Raw genomic sequence first — 23,480 nt, 5'->3', positions numbered from 1 at the left:
AGACTCCAAGAAGAGTTGAACTCTTGGAAAACTTTAATAACTGAAAAAAATCTTCTTAGGTTCTTCTAATGAAGATTAGACTTCATTCTTGCAGGTGTTGACGTTTTAAACTGTGAATATCATTGTAAGAATTCCTTATAAAAAATAGGGGCTTTTGTGACAACAAAAATTACATATTCATAGAATTTTATGTCAAATGCCAATTGAAAAAAATCTTCGCAATTTTCTAGCATAATTAAGTACCATAATTTTTAAATACTCAACCTTTTGTTTTAATAGGAAAATATGTTTGTGATAATTTAATAAGTAAATAGGATTTTTATTGTTTTGTTTTTAACATAAGAATGACGAAAAATAGAATGTAGGATTCAATTTTGTCGCACACGTTTGATGTGACTTATTGACATTATTATAGAAAACTTTTTTTTTTCAATTTCAAACTTTTCCCACGAAATATAATTCTATGAATATATTATTTTAATCAATATTTAATTCAATAAATTAGCGTATATTTTTGATCACTTTGCATGTATCTAGTGTTGAATATTTTATACAAGATATGTTAGGTTTATTAGAAGGGAGTTAAATTTTGCTCACGGTTGTATGCGACAGAAATTAATAATCTATACTAAATTAGAAAAAAACCATCGAGATTTATGTATATTTATTAAAAGAGACACTTGATGGAGTATTATATCGGAAACTAGGGAAGCTAATTAACCTTACTTTGTACAGATGTTGGCACAAGTGTTACTTTTTCTAATCTTTAATGTAGCCTCTATCGACTTTGATAAAAGTTTATATGGATGTAGTAACAATGTAATTAGGGCTCATGGAGGTCCAATGCTTATCAACAGAGAGCTTCGATATTAGGTGCCCTCGTCCTGCATTTTATTTCAGTACTACATTCCCATCTAGATCCAGTCCCTGATCCAGGGAATCAACTTAGTCCTCAACATGTCGATGTGGTCCGTAGTGTTGAGCCTGTACTCTGTTTCGAACCGGATGAGTGGCATAGCCAGTCCATTGAATGCAACAAATCCAAGCCCATCAAATAACCAAGTTTCGGATCTAGAGAAGCGATCTCAATTCTTTTGTTTCTTTGTGAGGTCACTTTTCGATTGATTGTGTTAATATTTTTGGAGAGGGCTTGTTAGTTGCTGGGAGGAATTATCAATTTCTCTCATGTGTTATTCTTATTCCCTTCTTTTATGTTTTGTGTTGAAGTGTCCAGATTTCAAGTTAACACCCGGTAATTTATCACTTATTTTATGGCTTATATATCTCAAAAAAGAATTTTCAGATATAGAATAAAGAATATTATCTGTTGATTTTGGATCTGACCAAAACACAATTCAAAAGTAAAAAAATATTTTTTTTACTTTTGAAGCTCTACCGTTACATATGTAGGAGAACAAATAATAGCAAGAGTACCTGCTATTGCTTGCAGATATTAGGTGCTGACAAAAGACAAACTAACTTTGCTTTAATAATTTACACATATATCTACCTTTTTAATATGACATGCTGAGCTTAAGCTGCACACGATCGATTCCACATTCTTAATTCTTAGATCAAGTTGTCACACAGCTCTAAGATATGAAGTACAAACTCAAAACTAAGGCTTACATAGACAGACAAACTTTGGTTTGTTAATATAGATTTAATATAATCTGTAATGTATTTTCAAATCAGATTGTCAATAATTTTGGATTGGAATTTTTGAACATTTTTACACTTTTTGTATGTTCGAACTAATTTTGAAAAAAGAGAACAAAAAACCTTTATTACCTTTGGAAGCTATTTTTCTTTTGCAAATTAAAGACAAATAATTTATTTATGCTTCAACAGAGTTTATTTTGCATATAAATTAGTAAACCTTTTTCAAACAAATCCATTAAACATGTTTTACTTAACATTTTCTCATTATTACAGGACACTTACAAAAAATAGAAGCCCGTTTTTTTAATGAGCATCTTTTAATAGTTTCAGTTTCATGTAGATATCTAATTTTTTGTCTCAATCTTCTAAAAGGATTAAAATAATTAAAAAAAAAATCAAATCAATATTGATCAAAAACCAGATTTTAAACATAAGAAAATTAATATGTATTGGTGATCAGAATACAATAGGTTTGGTACGCAAACATTTTTTTAATTTCCTTGTGATGTTTATACACATGTCAAATGTTGCACAACACAATAAATATCCTAATATTAGATTACTTATAAATGCTGATTCATGTTAGTGGATGCTCAGTGAATTGAAGCATAATTCTAACAACATTCCTTTCCGGTAATATTAAGGAATTGTTTGGACAATATTAGTTATTTTATAAACTCTTTTGTTATCGTATCAGTTATACAAAACATCATAACTCATAAATTATCGTAAATTTGATGGAATTATCTGCATGATTTAGAATATAGATTGGAAATGAGTGTTGTGTTCCTTGTAGGTTACATGGTAAGCTCTTATGAATAGATATTTATGTAAAATATAAGGAGGAAAATGTCTTAATGAACATTGAATGTAAACATAGTACAAAAGGCATTGTTCCTCGTACATTACTCAAATCTGTTGTTCATGAGATTTATTCAAGTTATATTTTCTTGATGGATTATAATATTAATAAGTTAAAAGTAAATCGCAAAAGTGATAAGTTTTGTTCAAATTTAGTTCAGGTAGAAAAAACTTTTTTCTTCGAGAGATAACCCATTCATTAATATATAGAACTTATAAAAAGTACTTATCAAGATAAATATAAGGTGTAATAAACTCTTACTTGTATCCATTTAATGCTGCATAATGTAATGCCGTATACCCATTTCCATCTCTACAATTCGTTCCACTGCCATTAGCTCGTCTTAGACTGAAAAAAATAAAAATAAATGATTATCCTCATAAAAAAGGGCATTGTTAATAATTCAATGGAGAACAAAATATGAAGCATTAAGAGTAAAATTATGTCTTAAAGAGCTGATTGTAATCAAATCAGAATTCACTGAGAAAAAAGAAATAAAGAAAGAATGAACAATGATGAACAATTGATACATTTTTGTATCAGCTTGAATGTTTTATAAATGTATTTATTTACATTTTTTTTAAAAGGGATTTTAGTGGACATTCGAAAATAGTTTTTACTTGGAAAAATATTTTGCAGAAAACACTTGAATATAAATTTCAAATGTGTATTAATTTATGGAAATGGTTTTTTTGCCACGTAATTTTAACATAGTAATATATAATTCTTTAAGTGATCATCGGATTCCTTGGGCTTAAGATATTTGTATTAAAAGCTCTTTATGTTACAAAGTTACAAAGAGATTACAGAGCTCGGAAGCAAAACGTGGACTGAATGACTGATTTGAGAAAAATGTGAATAATTTTATTTTTTGAGCCATGGCAGTATGGTGAACATTAGCACCTTGTAGTAGGCCTCCTGGCCGATTTTCTCCCTAGTCTTAAAAAAGAAGGGAGGCATCTTCTTGCCGTCGGACACCACGATCCCCAGGACCAATTTTTGGGCCAGATATTTTGTACAGAACACCCCTTGACCTCCTCTGGTGATCCCCCGAGCCAACGATTGTTCTGACGGTTGTAGACCTGGTCCACGGTCAAAATCTTCTCGTCAGAGAAAATTTTTACTGTGGATTCATTTGCATTGATCCACGCACGAACTTTCTTGCACCTCTACAGTCTCTTTTCCTTCAGAGTGTCCGTCAACCGGTGGTGTGGTGTCCTTGTGTAAGAAGAAAACCCTAAATCCTCCTTCACAACCCTTCTGACTGTCCTCTCATCCACTTAGAACTCGCTGGAGAGGCGATTCATGGGTTTTGTAGGGGTTTCATTGATCTTATTCTTTAGGTCCCCCAGAAACTCAGAATCCCTTTTCAAGTTGTGTTCCCCGTTTCTTTCTTTCCTTAAAAAGGTTTTTTCCATCCTTTTTCATATATGGAGCACTTCACAATGCCCATAATCTCTGCCACCTTAATTTTGGCATCCAGAAGGTAAGGTTTTGCTTCTTGCTCACTCATGATGAAAGATTTGAGAAATATTTATTATTGTTTACATGAGATTCGGAAAATCACAAAACCTCTCTATTTTAATTACGTAATTAGCATTTAATAACAGTCCACGGTTTGCTTCCGAACTCTGTATATTTTAAGAGTTTCTGCAAAAAGTTGTTTTCAAAAAAAATCTACCAAAAGTCGTGTGGATCACATGGAAATAAGGAATGCCCAGGGTTTCTTTAAATTAGTTATCATACATTCGTTAATTGTAGAACAACCTACAACCACAGATTAAAAAATATGCATGGGGCGCTGCCTTTGGATCCAGGGCAGGTGTCCAAAGCAATCCATCTAATAATTTTTAGAAAAATCATCAATAATATGAATGGTTACATGGTATACTTATTTTTTGAAAACTCTTATTTTATTCTAAATACGGAACATTAGAGCAAATATGAAACAATTTACAAATCATTTACCCGTCACATAGAAAATGTGCTTGTTTTTTTAGGCCTTATTTCCTTTACCAAATATCAAACATACGCTATATTGAATGTTTCAAAATATGTATAATATAGTTGTTATATCTATTATTAGAAATATTTTAGTATTTGGTTGGGCATCATTAATTATGGATCACATAATTTTCAAAGTATAAATCGTATAATCAAGTGATCCTTCAAGGAAGCAGGTTTTTTTAAACAAGTGAGTGGAAAGGGTCTTTCTAAAGTATTAAAAGCATTGGAATCGATGAATTCCTGTTGATACAGAGCTTTTTATGCAAAGACTAAGACCCTACAAAACACAGAAAAAATAAAGTTTTTTTTTTTGGTACAAAAATAAAAAAATATGTATTTAACGCTTCTGTTAATTTCATGTAGGCATAACATCTCGGGAGAGAAACACAGTTGTTGCATATCCCTCCCTAGCTTTGTCCTTTGGTTGATGATTTTTTTTTTGCTTTCCAAAGTTCATACTTAACGTGTAAGTTTGAGCAAACCAACAGCTGAAGTTTAATTATACATAACTCATACGTCAGCCTCCTAGTTTATTCAACGTAGAATAGCTACTATTATATTAATACCCATGCTGAATCATAAGTATATATTTCATTAAATAAAGATTAATGCAATTAAAGTATCTTATATCAACAATTATGCCTAAAACACGTGCTACACGATGTATTTGTAAATAAATATTAATATTAGCAAGAGGTATATACATAGTACCACTTTTCATCATTAATCATACAATAAAGGCTCTTTTGCATATAATTTTAACTAAACTAATGGCTGATCCTATTGATGCTTTAAGAACAATAACAAATACGACTTGAGAAAATTATTATCCAAACAATTTTTTTTTTTTTGCTAGACTTGAAAAATAATATTTTTTTACTTCTTCCCCCTGGATTTACCTTCAATAATTTATTTAACGTGGTTATAAGAAAGCTCACCGCGCTCTTTTTACTCCAAGAAAAGTTGATCCCAAGACAAGTTCATCCCGAAGCAAGTTCATCGCAAGGAAAGTTCATATCGAGGAACTAACATATTTTTATCTAATCTAAATAATAATTATTACAAAAGGAAAAATGAGTGCGTTGTACCATACATTAGTAATTGACCTATATTCAATTTAGGAAAATAAAAATAACATGAAGCTATGTCACGAATTTGTTGGGATCCGTGGTTAGTTAAGAATTTATTTCTGTTTACCATTGTACATAAATAAATTATAAAGTAGTACAGGTATGTATACATTACGAAGCTATAAATACATACAGCAAATTACACGACCACACAAAGGTGTATATGTGCTACTACAGTAGAAATGGATCTTAAGTCGTCCTTAATTTTATAGTTATTATGAATAATTTGTTTCATTTTTGTACATTTCATAAATTTAAGAAAAGAAGACTCTTCTTCTTGCATGGCTTGGTATCTCTCATATGAGAGCGATGGACATCTGTTAAAAGGGTGGTCTGCGCTTTGTGGTTCTTCTATGTAAATATTGCACATTGCATATATATTTTTCCATTTGCTTTGATGGCCCAAAAATAGTCTATGCCCTGTGTAGGCATGAACAAGTAAGTTCATGCCTTGATGCAAAAGTTTGAAACTCTTTTGTTTTTGTTTCTCTAACATATGATGCGTAAATTTCATTCTTTCCTCTTCCCTGGTTTTGTTGCACCAAACTTCGAAAAAGAAGTCACCCACCACCTTCTTTAAGTAGCTTCGACCCCCAGTTCGGGTGGAAAATAAAGTTTTTTGTTAAGCTTAAGAAATTTCCGTACACGATTTTACATAAGAGAATAATGTAAGAGAAACAATTAATATACTGGATTAGTTTCAATTTAGGGTTTAATATTGTAGTATAAGTAGATAATATATCCATAAATTCCCATACAAAATCATATGAAAACACAATAGCTTCACATTTGTACAAGGGGGGAAATTATATCATTCATATTTTTCATTTATAGATAAACTGATTTGAATCATTTAATGATAAACCAAAAGTCTTCAAATAATTATTTTTTTGATTTATAGAAAAAAGTGTGTTATACGTGAATAATTAGCACATATATAGTCAGTTAGTAGGACAACACATCTAATTTCAAAAATATAGAAGGGTTTTTTTTGAAAATGGATGTATTCAGGTCAATAACTATGGATGTAGTTGTAGAAAATATACCCTACTGGTACGCTAAAAAAAGAAACCGAAGATGAACATTATAAAAATTTATTTCAAAAGCTGTCATAATTATTTAAGTGCGAACATTTAATTGTAAATTAATCAGTTGTGAATGTGCACATGAAAGACAGAACTTAATACATATAACTTGTTCCGGAGTTACGTCTTTTTCGCTTCAGAGTAGGATTGAAGATAGAAATAAAAGTAGTTCTTAGAAATGCCCTTGCTAGATTCATATATTTCAGTTAAACATTAATTTGTATGTGTCAAATTTGTATGCAAACGAATTTCCTGACAAATTTTATTTTATCTACTGTCCACTATTCCAATGAAAATTATGCACTTTTCACCGGTTACTTATTTTACCCATAACTTTTGTGATTTTGCATAAAAAACATCCTTATTCTTATAGTTTTCAGACGAAAGTTTCTTTTTGATTTATAACTCAACCATGAATTTAGTCTCTCTGAGTTTAAAAAAAACAGTTTTTTGTGTTGGTTTTTTGAAAAACCTCCATTATATAACCCCCTCCAAAAACGACACCGCATCTTAGCCGTATCAGGTTAAGAAATGACCCATTCAAAAAATTTATACTCTTTGGATCAACGATGTGGGCATCCATTCTGGACTCACACACAAATTCTATTCTATAAATATACAGATAATCCAATATTTTTGTAGTTTTATTATTCCATTTTTGAAATTTCTTTCATAATTTGTAATTCCACTTTTTGTCCACTCCCCATAAGTATAGTCTACATATAAAACAGTTGCTCTTTGTTTTAGTACTCGTAATTAATACCTTTTTATCAAAAATCATCTTGGGATTTGTATTTGAAAATTATTTTATTATACTAATAATTGCAAAGGTGTCGTCGATCTCTGTTGAATCTTCATCAATCGGCCATTTAATCCAATATTCTATTTACTGAATGCCAAGTTTGAAACATTTTTCCCCCATCAATTTCCTATCTTTATACAAGATTATTCACATTCAAAGGAACTGCCAATCATGTTAAATTTTTTCGAGTGCGTACTTATATGCATTTTGTCTGATGGATTAATCAAATATATGCATTTTTCATACTAGGATATGTACTGCAAATACTAAATTATCATTAACTCAAATAATATAATTAAAAAGAAAAAGATATGTAGATGGATCTCTGAGTGGTGTAAATGATATTTACTATGTAACAAATTATCGCGATAAAGAATAACATTATGCTTATATATTTTCATCATTAGTGATCATATCTATTTTAATGCATAGGATTTGTAGTTGCTATATAAAAAGATACAATTTGCCCATTAATAGTTATTAATAGGGATGCACTGATAAGTAATCTGGCCGATTATTAAGTTATCAGCTGATTAACAAAGCAAAACATAAACGTATTTTCTATAATAATGCCCACAATTGAAACAATGACTTATTTTTAGGCAAGCAATCCATTCAATTGCATCGTTACTACAGTAGAAAAACTAGAATGTCTCTGTATGTATTAGATCCTAGGCTCAAAATAAAATTTCAGAATGTAAAAAGGACGAAAAATATGATTTAATAAATATACTTGTAAAATGATTAGATTTAATGAAGAATTGGATAACTAGTTTCAGTAATGAAAATCAAGCAGAGAACGCAACTTAGTAGATAAACAGCACAATTTATACTTCCATTATAAAAAATAATATTTTAAATATATAAATAGTAATAGATATTGGCAAATGAACTTTTTTTATACTATTATATATGTTTAATTTACATATGTATTAATATTAGGGTGCATCAAATGGCCTGATTTTTAAACTTTTAATGTATTTAATTGCTTATTTTCTTAAACTTGGCGCTTCATGATAAAAAAATAAATTCAAAACATCAATTAAATCAAAGGTATCCCTGGTTAGCCACTGAGTACTAATATATATTTACTCGGGGCAATAATTTAAAAATCCTTATTTTTTTTTCTGACACCTGGTCATTTAGCAGTTATAACATGTTTATACTGGTTACATAAAAGTTCCCCACTCTCTTTTAACACTAAGATAAGTTCATCGTGAGGAAAGTTCATCCATAGACAAGTTCCTTCCCAGGAAAAAAACATATTTATAGTGTAATTATTAGAGAAGGTCAAATGAGTGCGTTGTATAATTTGCATGTACAAGCTCAAAATGTATTTTAAAAATATAATAAAATCCAAGATAATTTAAGACAATTGTCACAAGGAGTGAGAACTAAATTATTTATTTATCTATATTAAATTCAGGCAAATAAAAAAAGCTACGGAGAAAATTGTTGTAATCGATGGTTAAGGGTTACATAACGTGTTTCGTTAAACACTAGTTCTTATTTAAGTTAGGAAATTATTTACTAGGATAATGAGCATACTGTTAAATGACTAAATCTAATTTATTAAAAAATAGAATAAGAGAGTTGATATTTTTCATTAAGATATATTCAAAATATATTTATTGTTAGCGATGAATTTTCGCCGAATTGAACTTGTCTTGGGATGACCTTTCCTCACGATGAACTTAGTTCAGGTTGAACTTGTTTCTTAATTTCACTAATGTAATATATTATACAAAAACTAACTATGTGTAAAATGTACAAAATATGTATATTGTTATAAGAGAGTTGAGTATACATATAGTATTAGTACACTATAGAGAACTTCTCGTATTAAGAGTATCTGTATTTTTGGAGGCGCTCCCAACTCAGGGACTGAAAGCGTAGTTGCAAAATCGTCATCGCTACCCCTTGGTGCATAATTGATATCTTGGAAATGGGGAAAATTAATATGTGCCGTTGCACATATTAATTTTTTCACAAGGCCAATATGATGTTGGATATGGGATTTGAACCTCAAATTCGTAAAATTATTGAACGAGTCCGGTCTGACAGAAAATTTGTTAATGTGGTCAGCTACTTGGCCTTAAGAAGTGAGACGCCTTGCTTAAGACTTTCTTTATACTATGTTCACATAAACATTGGAGCACCTACCCTCTATGCAAACCTCAACATTCTTCAAATCGTATATGTATGTGAGGATTTCCAAAAAGAAGATAAATTGGCTTTTCTATTGGAGGAAATAAGTCGTGAATCTCAAAATAAGATTCTTATTTTGGTTGAGACCAAAAGAAAGGCTGATACGAAACGCATTTGATGCTACGTGATAGTTATCCCGCTATGTGTATTCATGGTGAAAAGTAACAGAAAGAAAGAAACTGGGGTTTGGGTGAATTTGTGTAGGATGACATTACAATACTTGTAGCCACTGATGTTGCAGCACGTGGACTAGATATTGACACCGCTTAGTTTGTTATAAATTATGACTATCCAAATAATTCTGAATACTATGATCATCGAAACGGAAAAACTGGTATAAATGATATAACGGGTACTGTTTATACTTTATTTACATCTGGCAATAGTGTGAAGTCTAAGGATCTAGTCGATGTTTTATTGGAAGCTAATCAAGTAGTAAATCCTGAATTGCAAAAACTTTCCCCATGTAGTGGTTTTAATCGTCGTGCTGTTGGTGGTAGAGGTGATCGATATAGCAGGGTTGGTGATCGGAATAGTGGATCACACAAAAGTGGTAAGAGTAATAGTGGATCTAGGTTTAATGGAGGTGTAAGATCAGGTGGTAGTGGAGGTCCTCCAAGGACAGGAGGAGATTACCGTTGGTTAATTTTAAGTACCAAAGACTAGGATATTTATAAATAAACTTTTTAATCCCTATTCAATACCTCCAAGTCCTATATTTAATTAATGAAACATTGAATGCTTGAGAAATGGGTATTAAAGCATTTTATGCCTCAAATTTTTCAATTTGTATATTTTCCCCCCTATCTGTATAGAAAGAGGAAAGAAATCTATATTTTTTTGTTTTCCAATGAATATTTTTCTTGTAAAATAAAAAAATAGTAAAAATCCTATTCAATTTAGGGAAATCTAAGTATTTTAAATTTAAGTAGAAATTTGTTGGTATCAGTGGCTAAGGGTAAAATAAAGAGTTTCGTTCAGTATACATTCTTATTTAAATTAGGAACTTATTTAATAGGATAATGAGTAAATATATTATTTAATAACTAAATATTTGCATTGAAAATTAGAATAAAATACTGCATTATATTTGATTTATTTGATGAATATATATTCCAAATATATGTATTGTCGAGGATGAGTTTTCCTGAGGATAAACTTGTCTTGGGAGGAAGTTTTGTTGCAATGAGCTTACTTTGTGATGAAATTGCTTCCAGATGAACTGATCTTGTGGTGGAAAGAGGGAGTTGAACTTAGTACATATTAAAAAAAAAGTGTTAAAACATATCGACTATTTCGAAGTAAGAGTATTAAATATGGTTCAAGTATGTAAAAAAAGTCCAAGAAGTTCATATTGTAATCCTTTAATAAAACTACATATCGTATTACAATAAAAAAAGCTTACATTTTCTATATAGTCGTATAAAATAGGAATTTTATAGTCGACAGATTATAGGATTATATGTATTCCTGAATTTTGAGAGTGATTATACTAAATTGCTCATGCTAAATTCAGTATATATGTACTTCAATTGTGGTTACCTCATAATATGTATTAGTCATTGAGTTATACTTATCTGTACGAATAAATGAGGAATGACTAGAGCTAGGATTTAGTTGCATTTTGCAAGCCCTTATTTACTAACTTTAAACTTTTACTCTTAACATCAAATTACTTTTTTAAATCGTATTCTCAGCTCAGTTTAGTCTCACTGAAAAAAAAAAGTCACTTTTACTGGAAGCCAATCAAAAATTCGAAAAAGAAGGAATTTTAGTTCACTAATCTTTAGTTGTACTTGTAGTGGTAGAAACTGTTCATTCAAATTATTTTGGACATATACTAATTAATTTTAAAATATATTCAAAACTACAAAACTATACAATAAATATAGACGTAAAAAACACTTAAATAAGACTGGGAAATATGCAAAGACATCTGTAATACCAAAGAAAAATTAAGTGGCTCAAGGATTAGTAAAACTTTTTTCTGCAATAAAAAGCTTTATTTTTACTTTAGGCTTCATGGTGTACAATAGATTATGCAAAGCCTACCCAACTATTTCGTTGAAAGGTCCAGTTAAAAAAATGTATACAGAGATCAGGAAGTCTATATTATATAAAATCATGAAAATGAAAGAAACTGGAGTCTTAATACGCTTCTTTAAAATTTTAAAATAACATTTCACATAATATTCTATGATATACCTACTAAACTATGAGTTGATTATAAAAAAATCACTCAAATAAACCACTTAAAATCTTAATGACTGTTTAAAATATACAAAAAGCACCAGGTGTTGTTATTGGATTAATAGAGTAAAAAAATGGGATGTCAGAAAGTTTTGGATTATTTATGTGATAATTTTTACAACAATTTAAATGTTGTTCCATAAAAAATATGAGTTGGAAGAAATTAATATAATCGTCTGAATAAATAAATGGACCATTTTGTTATTATAAATATAGGACATATAAAAATTAAAAGAAGTATTTACTGAAACCAACGTCAGGTTTGTCTTTTAATTTACTGAATTTAATTAATCATCGGTGGGTGAAATTTAAAAAAAAAAGTTATCTAAATTAATATTTGCCGTTTTCACCCGGGTATTTTTCATATATCGATTACTATCTAAGGTCAATTTGGAGTATTTATATACATGTTATGACTAATGTGGTCTTGAACCTAATTTAGAACGGAAGACTGCAGTCCTGTCCACTTCAGTCCTATAACTTATAAAGTTCAGTCATTGATGGCGTCATTTAACTTTTTTTCTTTTAAAACAAATCAGTTCTAGTACTGACACCTAATAAATAAGGACTGATACAACACTAATGATGACTAAGGAAAAGAAAATGGTTTATAGATTTTTGTGACTTCCCCATTTGTTTTGAAAAATCAACAATCAATGCTTATGATTACGTCACTTATAATTATAAACTGTTTGCTCTCTGGCCTCTCACTCATTAATAACTTAGATGCACTATTTAATTCTACTAGTGCATTGTTATCTACTTATGAAGGTTTTTTTTTGTAATTAAGGCTATATTGCTACAAATTACTTGATATTATATTAATACCTGTTATACTCGAGTCCAAAGTTCAATAACATATATTTACTCAGTACTAGACAAAAGCACAAAATACTACTCAAGTTGGATCGATTTAAAGAGCCACTCAGTTACCCAATAAAATGTGTTCTACTAAAAATATTTACTCCCAAATTCAAAAGTAGTTTTATAGATACATTCCATACAATGTACCAAAATGCAAAACATGTATTCATTCCTCTTTCTCTTCAAAGAGATCTTCAAATGTATTATAAGTCTTCAAAGCTCCGTTTAGTTTACAAATTATGTATGTGTTCTTCTTATTGTTCTTCTCACTTTTTTTTAACACTTTGAAGCCATTTCTTAAAAATATATCCAAGGCTTTTTAACAAGTAAAGATAATCTTGATTATCATTTCGTTAGGAAATCTTTAAGCTGAAAGCTTAATATAATTGTCAAATAGTAATTATTTAAACTTAAATTTTAATGTATTTTTGTCGACGTTTTGAAAGTTTTGAAAAACTTAATTAACTGATTATTATCTCTCTCTACACAGTATTTTTTTTTACTAGGAAATAACAGAGCAATACCAAAAACAAAGAAAGAAGACTGTTGGACAATCAATCTAAGCACTTGAAGGTTCGGAACAACCTTAAACATTGTCGTGGTACTAGGCTGCAGAACAACTTAACTCAGCTCAGAAAGCCTTTCTTAGGGCCAAAGAAATTAGATCCTGTAAATAACTTGTATATAATTTCAAACCTTAATTATTATTAACAGACAATAACTTCGTTTAAGAATTCCTATTTACATAAAATATGTACATTAACTATGCAGGGCTGGTTTGACTGGGAGAAAACAGCACATGCTCAAATACTTTTTATTATCGAGATGACATCTCTGTTTACTTTTTGTAAATTTGATTAATATTTTTATACTGTAGTTAAAAGACGTATACAAAATACATTTTTATTTTCTATTCTAAATTGAATCTTTATTCAGGAAAAATATTTTTATAAAATATCTATATTTCTAAATTTTATTCGAAATAGCTAAAATGTGTCTTAATCTAATACTCAATCAAGAAAAATAAATAAGAATTAATTTTTTGATTCTTGTTGGATTATGTGTTGGAAAAAATATTAGTTCTCTCATATCAAATAAGGAATCATTGTAAAGGTTAAATAATCTAAAGCAAAATACAATGGTTGAATTAGATCACACGTAACGCAGGTTACTATTCTAGTGCTATCAAGAACTTGTCTGGTTACTACAAAAACAAAGTTTATAACACTTAAAATCGCTGGAAAGGATGCCCCAGATTTTCGAAATGTCAACAAGCCAAGATATGACAAGAAAAGGACTGCTAAAATCCAGTCCAAACTAGGAATATCTTAACAAAAAAAAAAAAAAAAAAAACCAACAATTGGAGCCATTTATTTGTCCCTAAATCCATTAAATAGTTAAGCCTTCAAATACCACATCTTTATAAGTAAACTTAAAAGCTATCGGTGTAACAAATATTGAAACATTGTTGTACAAATGAAGTTCGTTTAATGAATAATTTTCTTTATTGATTAGATGAACGGGATCGTGAAAATATATTCAAAATGATCGCTAGGTAATGGAAATTGGAGATGATAGGTCTCACATGTTCAAAGCAAAGTTACGAGCCTTCATGAGGGCCCTGAGTGTCCATGGAAGCAGTGATATTGGGCTGCTATATTTCCCAACGATGTGGGTAAATATTTATAATTCTCTTTCACTTCGTATTTAGTGGAGCGTAAAAAGTGACTCAATTAACTACAAGATTTATAACCTTAAGATTATAAATCTTGTAATTTTTTGCACAATTTTTTCAGAATATATGTTGAATGTAACAGGTATTTAAAAGTGTCTAGATTTATCTAATCGACACCATTTTTATAACAAAAATTACATTTTTAATGACTCCATTAAGTCTCTTAATAGAAAATTAAACTTACTCACATTATAATTATTTAATATGACTTCAGTGTTAATTTTTATTAAAGTTAATTTATTGATGGTCTATAACATATATTATGTATATGTGCATATTTTATAATAATGTTTTCTACTTGGATTTTGTTAGTGCATAATGCATATTTTCTCTGCATTTGTGTATAATGTATATACAAATATTTTACATACATACATATATTGCAAGTCAATCAAGCTTTTATAAAAATAACTGCATTATATCTAAGTCGATAATCTAATTTATATTTATGAATTTATAGTAGAGATTCACATGAATATGTGTTTATTTTATTTAATTTGAACCAAATTGATTGATTACAAAAAGAAGAAAAAGGGTTAGAGTTTAGGTGGGTTATAATGTAAGTAAGTTTAACTTTCTATCAAGAAACTTAATGCAATTATCTCAAATGTAGTCTTTGTTATACATACTTGGTCGAATCGATAAATTTAGCCACTCTTAAATACCCATAACGTACAACATATATGTGCATGTAATTATTTCTATGTACTTTTCAGATTATAATCTATAAACCTCAACAAATCTCCCTGTTAAAATAATGAAGTTATGTGATTTAAAATGTTTCTTGTTTGTACGAGATACAATGTCATATTAGTAATTTTGAGGCTTCTAAAGTTTAATTTATCAAAACATTTTCATTCCTTCAAACAAGATACATTTTTATCTAATCAAACCCAAGGTATTTGAAAGCAATTTATATCATTTATAAACATAAAGGTACTTCACATGCCATACATGCAACAAAAATTTTATTGCATTTATCGTCTCTTGCACAATACTCATATTTTGTCAAGGGTTGTTGTAAAGTTTTGGCAATTTTTGTACCCATAAATGTCCCTATGGTCCGCCAATTTATTAATTCATCCGTTCTATAATTTTTTTGCAGACTTCAATAAGGGTTATATTTTAATTCATATTCTCTGTAGTAGTCTTATTCAGTAAGCCCTGCTGTTGTTGCTTCATTTAAACAGTTTTACTCAATTGAAATCATGTTTGTAGTGTTTCAAATAACGTAAATATTGCCTCAGGAGTGGAGAAAAATGGTTATTTGTTATTTTTTGTTTTGGAATATATTCATCAACAATAAATTACGTATATGGATCATTCACAAAATTACTATCAATTTAATCAAGAAGAGTACATATTTATTCACTGTTAAGACCACCATTAATTTGATCTTCCGTCTCTTATACCAAAATATAATAGTATTCAACCGAATTTATTTAAAAATAATCAAAACAGCAAAAGATACAACGCAAAAAACTATAATATATGTATAACATGATACATTGATAAAAAACTGCCTTCAGACCCTTTAATACAACTGTGTTCAAATGAATTCAAACATGAACAACTTTTTATGGATATATTAGAACTAAAAAATATTTTAAACATTGATGTCTCAATATACAATATAAGTATATATTTGATTCCCTTCAAAAATAAAAAGTTATGGAGCTTTAAAATTGATTTTTTTATATATTCAAAAATGATAACATTCAAAAGCCTACAAAATATTCGAAACAAACTTCTGATGAATTAATAGATAATATGAAATATAGTTTGACATATTAGCTTTCGAAAAATATAATTCGGTTTAAAAACAAGCTCATTAAGCAATATTAATATTAAATTTATGGAACACTGGTGTTCCATAAGTGTGAAAGAGTTCAGTTACAGAACTTCATTACTTTAAAAGGGAGAATTGTTGAGATTTGAAGATTATAATATGCAAAGTTCTTTGAAATAAATTATTTATTGCTCCATTTAAAAATTATACAAATATATACGTATACGAAGGTATAACTAATACAAATGTGAATGTATATGCTGACGCACAAACAAAAAATTTAAATGAAAAAAAAGTTCCTTCTTGAAGTTTTGTGAAATTTCAGTACAACTTTTTCTATCGACATTGCCATAGTTTGTAACACCTTGCCACTGAACGTAACTGATATGATCCCCAACAAATTTTTCTGTTAAGAAAATTGCACGTTTGTTGTCAACATTGTTTGTATCGTTCAGGGTCCTAATACCTACTTCAAATTGTGTAAAGTCACTCACAGTGACAATACCACCAGTTTCAATTAAATTTACTATACATTGACTGTCAAGAACATCTCAAACAAACGGTACCAAACTCCAAAGAGGAATCATAACTTTAAAATGCCAGAGGACATGATCGAGACTGTGGGCAACTTTAAGAAAGTTAATGTGATAAAAATCATGTTGGAGTTTGACCTGCCCAATGAAACCGTTAGAAGGACACTGAAGTTTAATCTTGGTATTGTTAAAATGAGCTCCAATATGGATGACAAAGAAATTGATTTTACACCTCCATCGTCACTACAGATGCAACCAAAACTGGCCTCTATGACCCAAAGACAAAAGACGACAAAAAAAAAAATTGAAATAAGAACAAAAGGCTCCATCAAGTTCAAGATGTAGATTGAATAAAAAAAACAGATGATCCTCCCCTGGTTTGACAACAAGGGGCTTATCCTCCATCACTATGTCCAATTTGCTACCAAAAATAATTATCTCTATTTATGGTAGAGATTTGAATGAAAATTTTTAAAGACAAAAAACCTACTACGACGAAGTAGTAGTGGTTCTTGCACATTAATAATTGCTGTTATCATATTGCAAAAAATATACAGAAGTTCATCAGCACCAAGTGTGCCAAAGGCCCTGATTGGGACCTTCATTGTTGTTAATACCTACAATGTTGAATTGTAAGGGCTATACAACACCATCATCATGGATGACTACAAAGTAGTTTTATCAAGTGAGTAGAGTGCTGATACAAGAATAGAAATAAAGATAATGTTGAAAAATACTATTTTTCAAATAAAAAATGTAAATTCTGAGAAGAAATTTTTTAATTTACTTAACTAACTCAGACATTGGAAAATTGGAGATTTTGGATTTTTTGAAGGATTATTTATCAGCCTTTGTTTGGGTTCTGTAAGTTCATTTGTGTTGGCTACCCTCATGCATCTTTTTTATTATACAGGGACGTATAAAATTATTTACCGATGATGTAAATATACTTTTTAAGAGGTTTTGTGGCAACCAATCTGATTGTTTCGTATTTTTACTGTTAAAATAAACAAAAATCCTTCCTGTGAGAGTGTAACAACTTCCACACGTGAGACAAGAGGACTCCCAACAGGTCCATTGCCGGCATGGCCAGAAAGATGGGAACGTCGAGATCAACTGTTTCAAGTGCATTAAAAAGGGCTGGAGGAAAGTCCCTGAGGCGTACTGAACGCCCTTTGCTAACTGAACGTCAGCGGGAAGTCAGACTTGAGCGTGGCAAGAAAATCTTGAATGATATCAAGAGCTCATCTGGACGCATCCTCATTTTTTCAGATGAGAAAACTTTTATGGTCGATCCTGTATGCAGCAGGCAAAATGACCGTGTTGTGAGCTTTGGAGATGTGCAAGATAAGCACCGCTATGTGGCAACAACAAAGCACCCTGCTTCGGTGATGATGTTGGGTATCGTGGCCTCCAACGGGAAGGCCATGAAGCCGGTATGGTTCCTCACTGGCTACAGATTAACAGCGGATGATTATGTGAAGATTCTGGCGTCCAAGGTCCTTCCGTGGATCAAATCCATAGTCGGCAACTCTCCATGGGTTTTTCAACAAGATGGAGCACCCGCCCACACTTCCAAGAAAGCTCAGGAGTGGCTCAAGGACAACATGAAATTTTAGCCCAAGGACTACTGGCCCCCTCAGAGCCCAGATCTGAGCCCACTAGACTTTTCTATCTAGGCGCACGTGGAGACCAAGGCCTGCAAAAAACGACACAAGAACATAAATGCCTTAAAGGCTGCTGTCAACAAGGCCTGGGTCTTCATGGATGCCGATTACATCCAGCAAGTCTGTGGCAGCTTCAGACGTTGCCTTACCAGTGTCATTGAGTCAAATGGTGGCTACATTGATTAAATTTGATCACAAACTATTTTATTATTCTAAAAATGTATGAATAAATTGTTTCTCAAGTCATTCGGAAATGTAATTATTGTCCGCGATATGTTCTGGACAAAAATCGGTGAATAATTCTGCACGGCCCGGTACTTTCAAATAAAAAAGTCAAAATCTATGTTCAAAGTTTATTTAGGTTGTTCTACTTTATTACTTCATAAGGTAACTTTAGAAAATTACTTTATAATTTTTTTTTTATAGTTAAGAAAAATGTATATCAAAATTGATTTAACGAATACATGTTTATCTTATTCTTCATTGACTAAATAATTTGTTTCCTTTTTTCAAACTTGATTGAGATATTTACCTAAAAATAACATTATAGAAGAATGAAATAAACAATTAATAACCACCCTACTCTACATGTAATTTTTCTAAGAAACATCAATAGTGCTCCTGCCTTATACCAAGGATCAACTTTAACCGAATAAATTATATTCGTTTTTTATGTTACATCATATTTCTTGCTTCTAAAATATAAATACATCTTAAATTTATATTTAACTTTTTTTTTACAAAACACACTTCTATACAATTATTACTAAGACTCCTCAATTTACGAGCTCAAAAAGTAGATATGTCAAGAACCTTTACAAAAGGGTTCAAATTTATTTTACATGAAACATTTTGCCAAAGTGTTTTTTTACGTGTTTTATGTGTATGTACATGTTGTAACTTGTATAAACAAATTATGCAGGTCACAGCACAAAAAAAATATGGAACTTTTGATGAGGATAATGGAATAAATTAATGTTACATGAATGGTGATATATTAATGATGTAATTTTTTACTTTATTTACTGAAACTTAGTAATTGGCAAATATGTTCAAATAGCTACATTTATATTTCTCTGAAATACATAAGGAATGTGTAAATTTGATACTTTTACATAACATATATCTGCATTTCCCACAGTGGGTGATACCCCTCCCTTAGGAAGTTACTTTGATCCATGGGCAGTAAAGAAAAAAGGGTCGATTGGGGAAGGGGCAAAAAAAAAAAAAAAATAATAATACATATTTTTATAAAGAACGAACAAATTGAGCTACAAAATTAATAAAATGTGACTACTAGGTAGCAGCAATGAATATGTTGATTATTATCCGGTTAATAGGATATAAATAAGTTATTTCGAGATTGTATTAATGTACTTCATTATTGGCGCGTTTATATTTTATACTCCGTATACTATTTCTCTTAAATATAAATAGACTACGTAGAATAAATACTTATAATTTAGTTTAAAAAAGAATAAAACCCAAATTATGTAATCTAAAACTTTAAGCAAGTACTTACAGGATCCCGTAATTATAAAACTGTATTAAAATATTTTTTGGATCAATAATAATATATTTCTTTAACTATTTAAAACAAAAGTCCTTGAGAGTCATGAAATCAATTTGTAAGATATATGAAATATGTAGTAAGATTTTTGCACATATCTCGATAAAAAAATATTTTTTTTGGTACTATTATACAATATAATTCGAACATATTATGTTGTTACTTTGTTATATAACTTATTTTATTATATAACATAATAATTAAAAGGAGGAAAAACACCTTGATTGACGTCCCAAGGGATCGATTTTACTGGAATGGACTGGATGAACCGGACTGGACAGGACCGCGGTCCTTTGTTCTGAATAAGGACCGACACAAGACTAGTAATAACTCCGTTCTTGGAAGAATAGATGAAATGCCTGAAAACATAGAAGATAAATGGTGCAATATGTAATTTTGATGAGTCCATTTTACTAGGAAATGAATATGTGTTTCACACTTATGTTTCTGTTTGTCAAAGATGAAAAGTTGGTTCAGAAAATGATATTTGTTATTAATCTTAAAATAAATACTAAAGGAGAGTCGGTATTTAATATCATTGATAGCTTTTTCCAGAGTATTCAATTTCTTTCCAAGTATAAAGACGTGTAACATCGCGCTTTCTTTTTATTTTTTTACTTTAACTTTTTACTTAGTTAATTCGGTGTTCTTCTTGTGATATTAATAAGTTCGTGATTTAGAGGAATCTCCAGACAGTGGATGGATACCTTTTAGGTGATAAATAATCCGGACGACACAGGACTCAATGTATAAGATTAATGAACAAAAAATTTCTAATAACAAAAAGAATGATGTAACATCAAAGGAAGACGTTGTATCAAGGTCATCTGCTGATACTCTCACAAGCAAAGAGAAGGAAGGTAATGTATGTTCTTACTCTGATATTGTTGGAAGAAAAAAAAGAGACCAATACCTCAGAATGAATCCTCCCATTTGCCTGATCCTCAGGCATTTAAGTGTGATGGAATGGACATCCTCAAAAATTCTGAGAGTGGTTGGATTAAGTTCTTACTATTTGTTAGTGATGCAAATAGTCGTAGAAGAATAATCTTCCAACACATGTATTTGGAAAACGTTACTGTCATTTTAAGGGATACTTTAGGTCTCAATCTAATGGATGTTAGAACTGTTTCCTGTGAAACCCCCTATAAACCTGAAATAATTCCAATGAAACCCTCAGTCTTCTGTATGAAACAATTTGTTTCCCTCTCACAACAGAGTTAAAAGACAATCAAAGCGATCCCTTTAATGCAAAAGTAGATTTTTGGGATTTTACTGACATGTTGCAAAGAGATATAAACTTCAATATCAGATTGAAGAGTGCCTGGGCACAGTATTTTCATTTGAAGTAGCTAATCATTTAGCTCCTTTTGCTAAAGTTGAAGGAATTAAGATCCTCAATTTTGAAACAATTTCCCCATCTGCAAAAACAACTGAGCTCATCATTAAACGTTTAGTTAAGGAGTTACCTAAAAACCTTCCACATTCCTTCCTGTAAACGGCAGGATCTTTCACATGGAATATGCAAATACGATCAAGCAATGGTTAATTTTGCTTTAATTTTGGACATTGAAAGACTAAATGTAACAAACAGCATGAAGATATTATGAAAAAATCAATGTTGGTGAAGGCTTTGTAACTGTGGGGTGACGCAATATGAAAAGGAAAAGAGAGTTAAGTAACGAGGAAGAGAAAAAAGTTAAACTACAGGACAATACTGAGTCTAGTAGTATTAATCAGGACAAGCCAAAAATAATTACAAGCAAAAAAATGAAGAAAAAAAAGAAGGTTGAAGGTGTAAAGGAAATCAAAAAGAAGAAACATGGTATATTGGACAAAATTGTTGAACTTCTAAGCAGTGTCCAAAGAAATAAATATATTAACTCATATGAAATAAATAAATTTAAAAAATCCAAAAAAGATTAGAAGAGCAACCTCTCTGTGGAGTCCAATGAATTAAATATTGATACAATGCAGGAAATGAATGAGCTGTCTATGAAGTCTGTAGAAAAGAAAAAATCAATTGATGAGCTACTATGTTATTTTATTTTAATTTTTGTAATAATATAGTTAGAAACTCATAGATTAACCTCTAATGGCTGATACCAGATTGAGTTCCGGCGTGGTGGGGTGCATCTAGGAGCTAAACAAACAAGCTTTTTCCAAGATAAACACATCCCACTTGCTAACAATATTGTGGTGCGATAGACGACAAACCATACATGATAAATTGTCATCGTTGTTTCGTCAGTTTCTTGAAAAGCCGTAACTGGTGTAGTTGTATTGGTTTTTTTGTAATCCATAAGCAGCGTCAGGGGCTATAAAAACCTTAGTGGTCGACTTCACAAATCAATTAATACTGCTTTAACAGCAGTAAATTAAGAGTCGATAAGTAAGGATGGGAAAGCTGTCTAAATCTTTGTGAGTATAAATTAAAAAAAGTAAAATTATATGTTGGGAACCAGATATCTGATGAAAGGATCATTATTAACTTTAGTGCTCCTTGTTTGCTAATACGTTTGAATTTTAAAATAGAGAAAAAAAATGGATAGAGCACTTATATATTGCAGTGTACAAATTTATACTAAGATGCTCGACAATTTTAAATACCTATCAATGAGGCTCTCCCTCTCCATTTCTACTCATATAATTAATTAAAACCAGATTTAATTATAATCTTAATTGACTTTGGCTATTAACACATTAAAGGTTATATTGTTTAGGCTTGGAAATAACTCTGTGGTAAACTTCATTCATTAATTATTTAAATGAGATAATTCTTATTTTTTTAATTTAAAAAGACCCATGGGGCTCCAATAGTGGCTGGTTAATTAATAAAACTATGTCTAGCATCAGTAGTATTTATATATAAGAATAGGTATATATTTAGGATAAATTATTGATATTATTACACGAAAAATTAAATAATCATATTCAGATAGGTAGACTTTATATTTATGCAAATAAAATTCCATGAAAAAAAAATATATATATAATAAAGTTTTGAGACAATTATAGAAGCAATGTAGATGTAGCCTAATATTGAATCAAGGAAACTTAAATTTTGCATTTTCCTTACACATCCTGGACATTTGTAACGTTTTAGCTAAGAAATAGACCTGATAAAGCGGATATCATTGTTGCCGTTGTCAACTTTATTTAGGTAGCTGTTCCTCTCCTCAAAAATAGATGTTTTCTGGGTCTTTGGGTCTTTTATATTATATGACAAAGGAATTATAAAAAAAGAGAGCAATACCTTTGTTCTACCTTTCATGGATCGCAAGGTTTAAACATCAGACGCACTCATGGCAAGGCC

The 23,480-nt window shown here is 30.2% G+C and overlaps 1 protein-coding gene and 1 pseudogene across 3 annotated transcripts in view; one reads left to right on the top strand and one right to left on the bottom strand.

Moving 5' to 3' along the window:
• Positions 1-23,480, bottom strand: part of LOC121120063 (uncharacterized) — a 233,067-nt gene that overhangs the window by 86,305 nt on the left and 123,282 nt on the right. For all 3 annotated transcript variants that reach the window (XR_011780914.1, XM_040714908.2, XM_071889612.1), the window contains exon 2: positions 2,786-2,872. Coding sequence is in view for 2 of the 3 variants with exons in the window: in XM_040714908.2 (XP_040570842.2) it covers positions 2,786-2,872 (87 nt within the window). In the remaining variant the exon portion in view is untranslated. The remainder of the gene's footprint in view (positions 1-2,785; positions 2,873-23,480) is intronic.
• Positions 9,237-10,358, top strand: LOC121120062 (probable ATP-dependent RNA helicase DDX5 pseudogene; annotated as a pseudogene).

This window comes from Lepeophtheirus salmonis, chromosome 6, assembly GCF_016086655.4.
Source record: "Lepeophtheirus salmonis chromosome 6, UVic_Lsal_1.4, whole genome shotgun sequence".
NCBI lineage: Eukaryota > Metazoa > Arthropoda > Copepoda > Siphonostomatoida > Caligidae > Lepeophtheirus > Lepeophtheirus salmonis.
The sequence above is the reverse complement of the archived record's forward strand: the minus strand, read 5'-3'. Positions and strand labels throughout refer to the sequence as shown.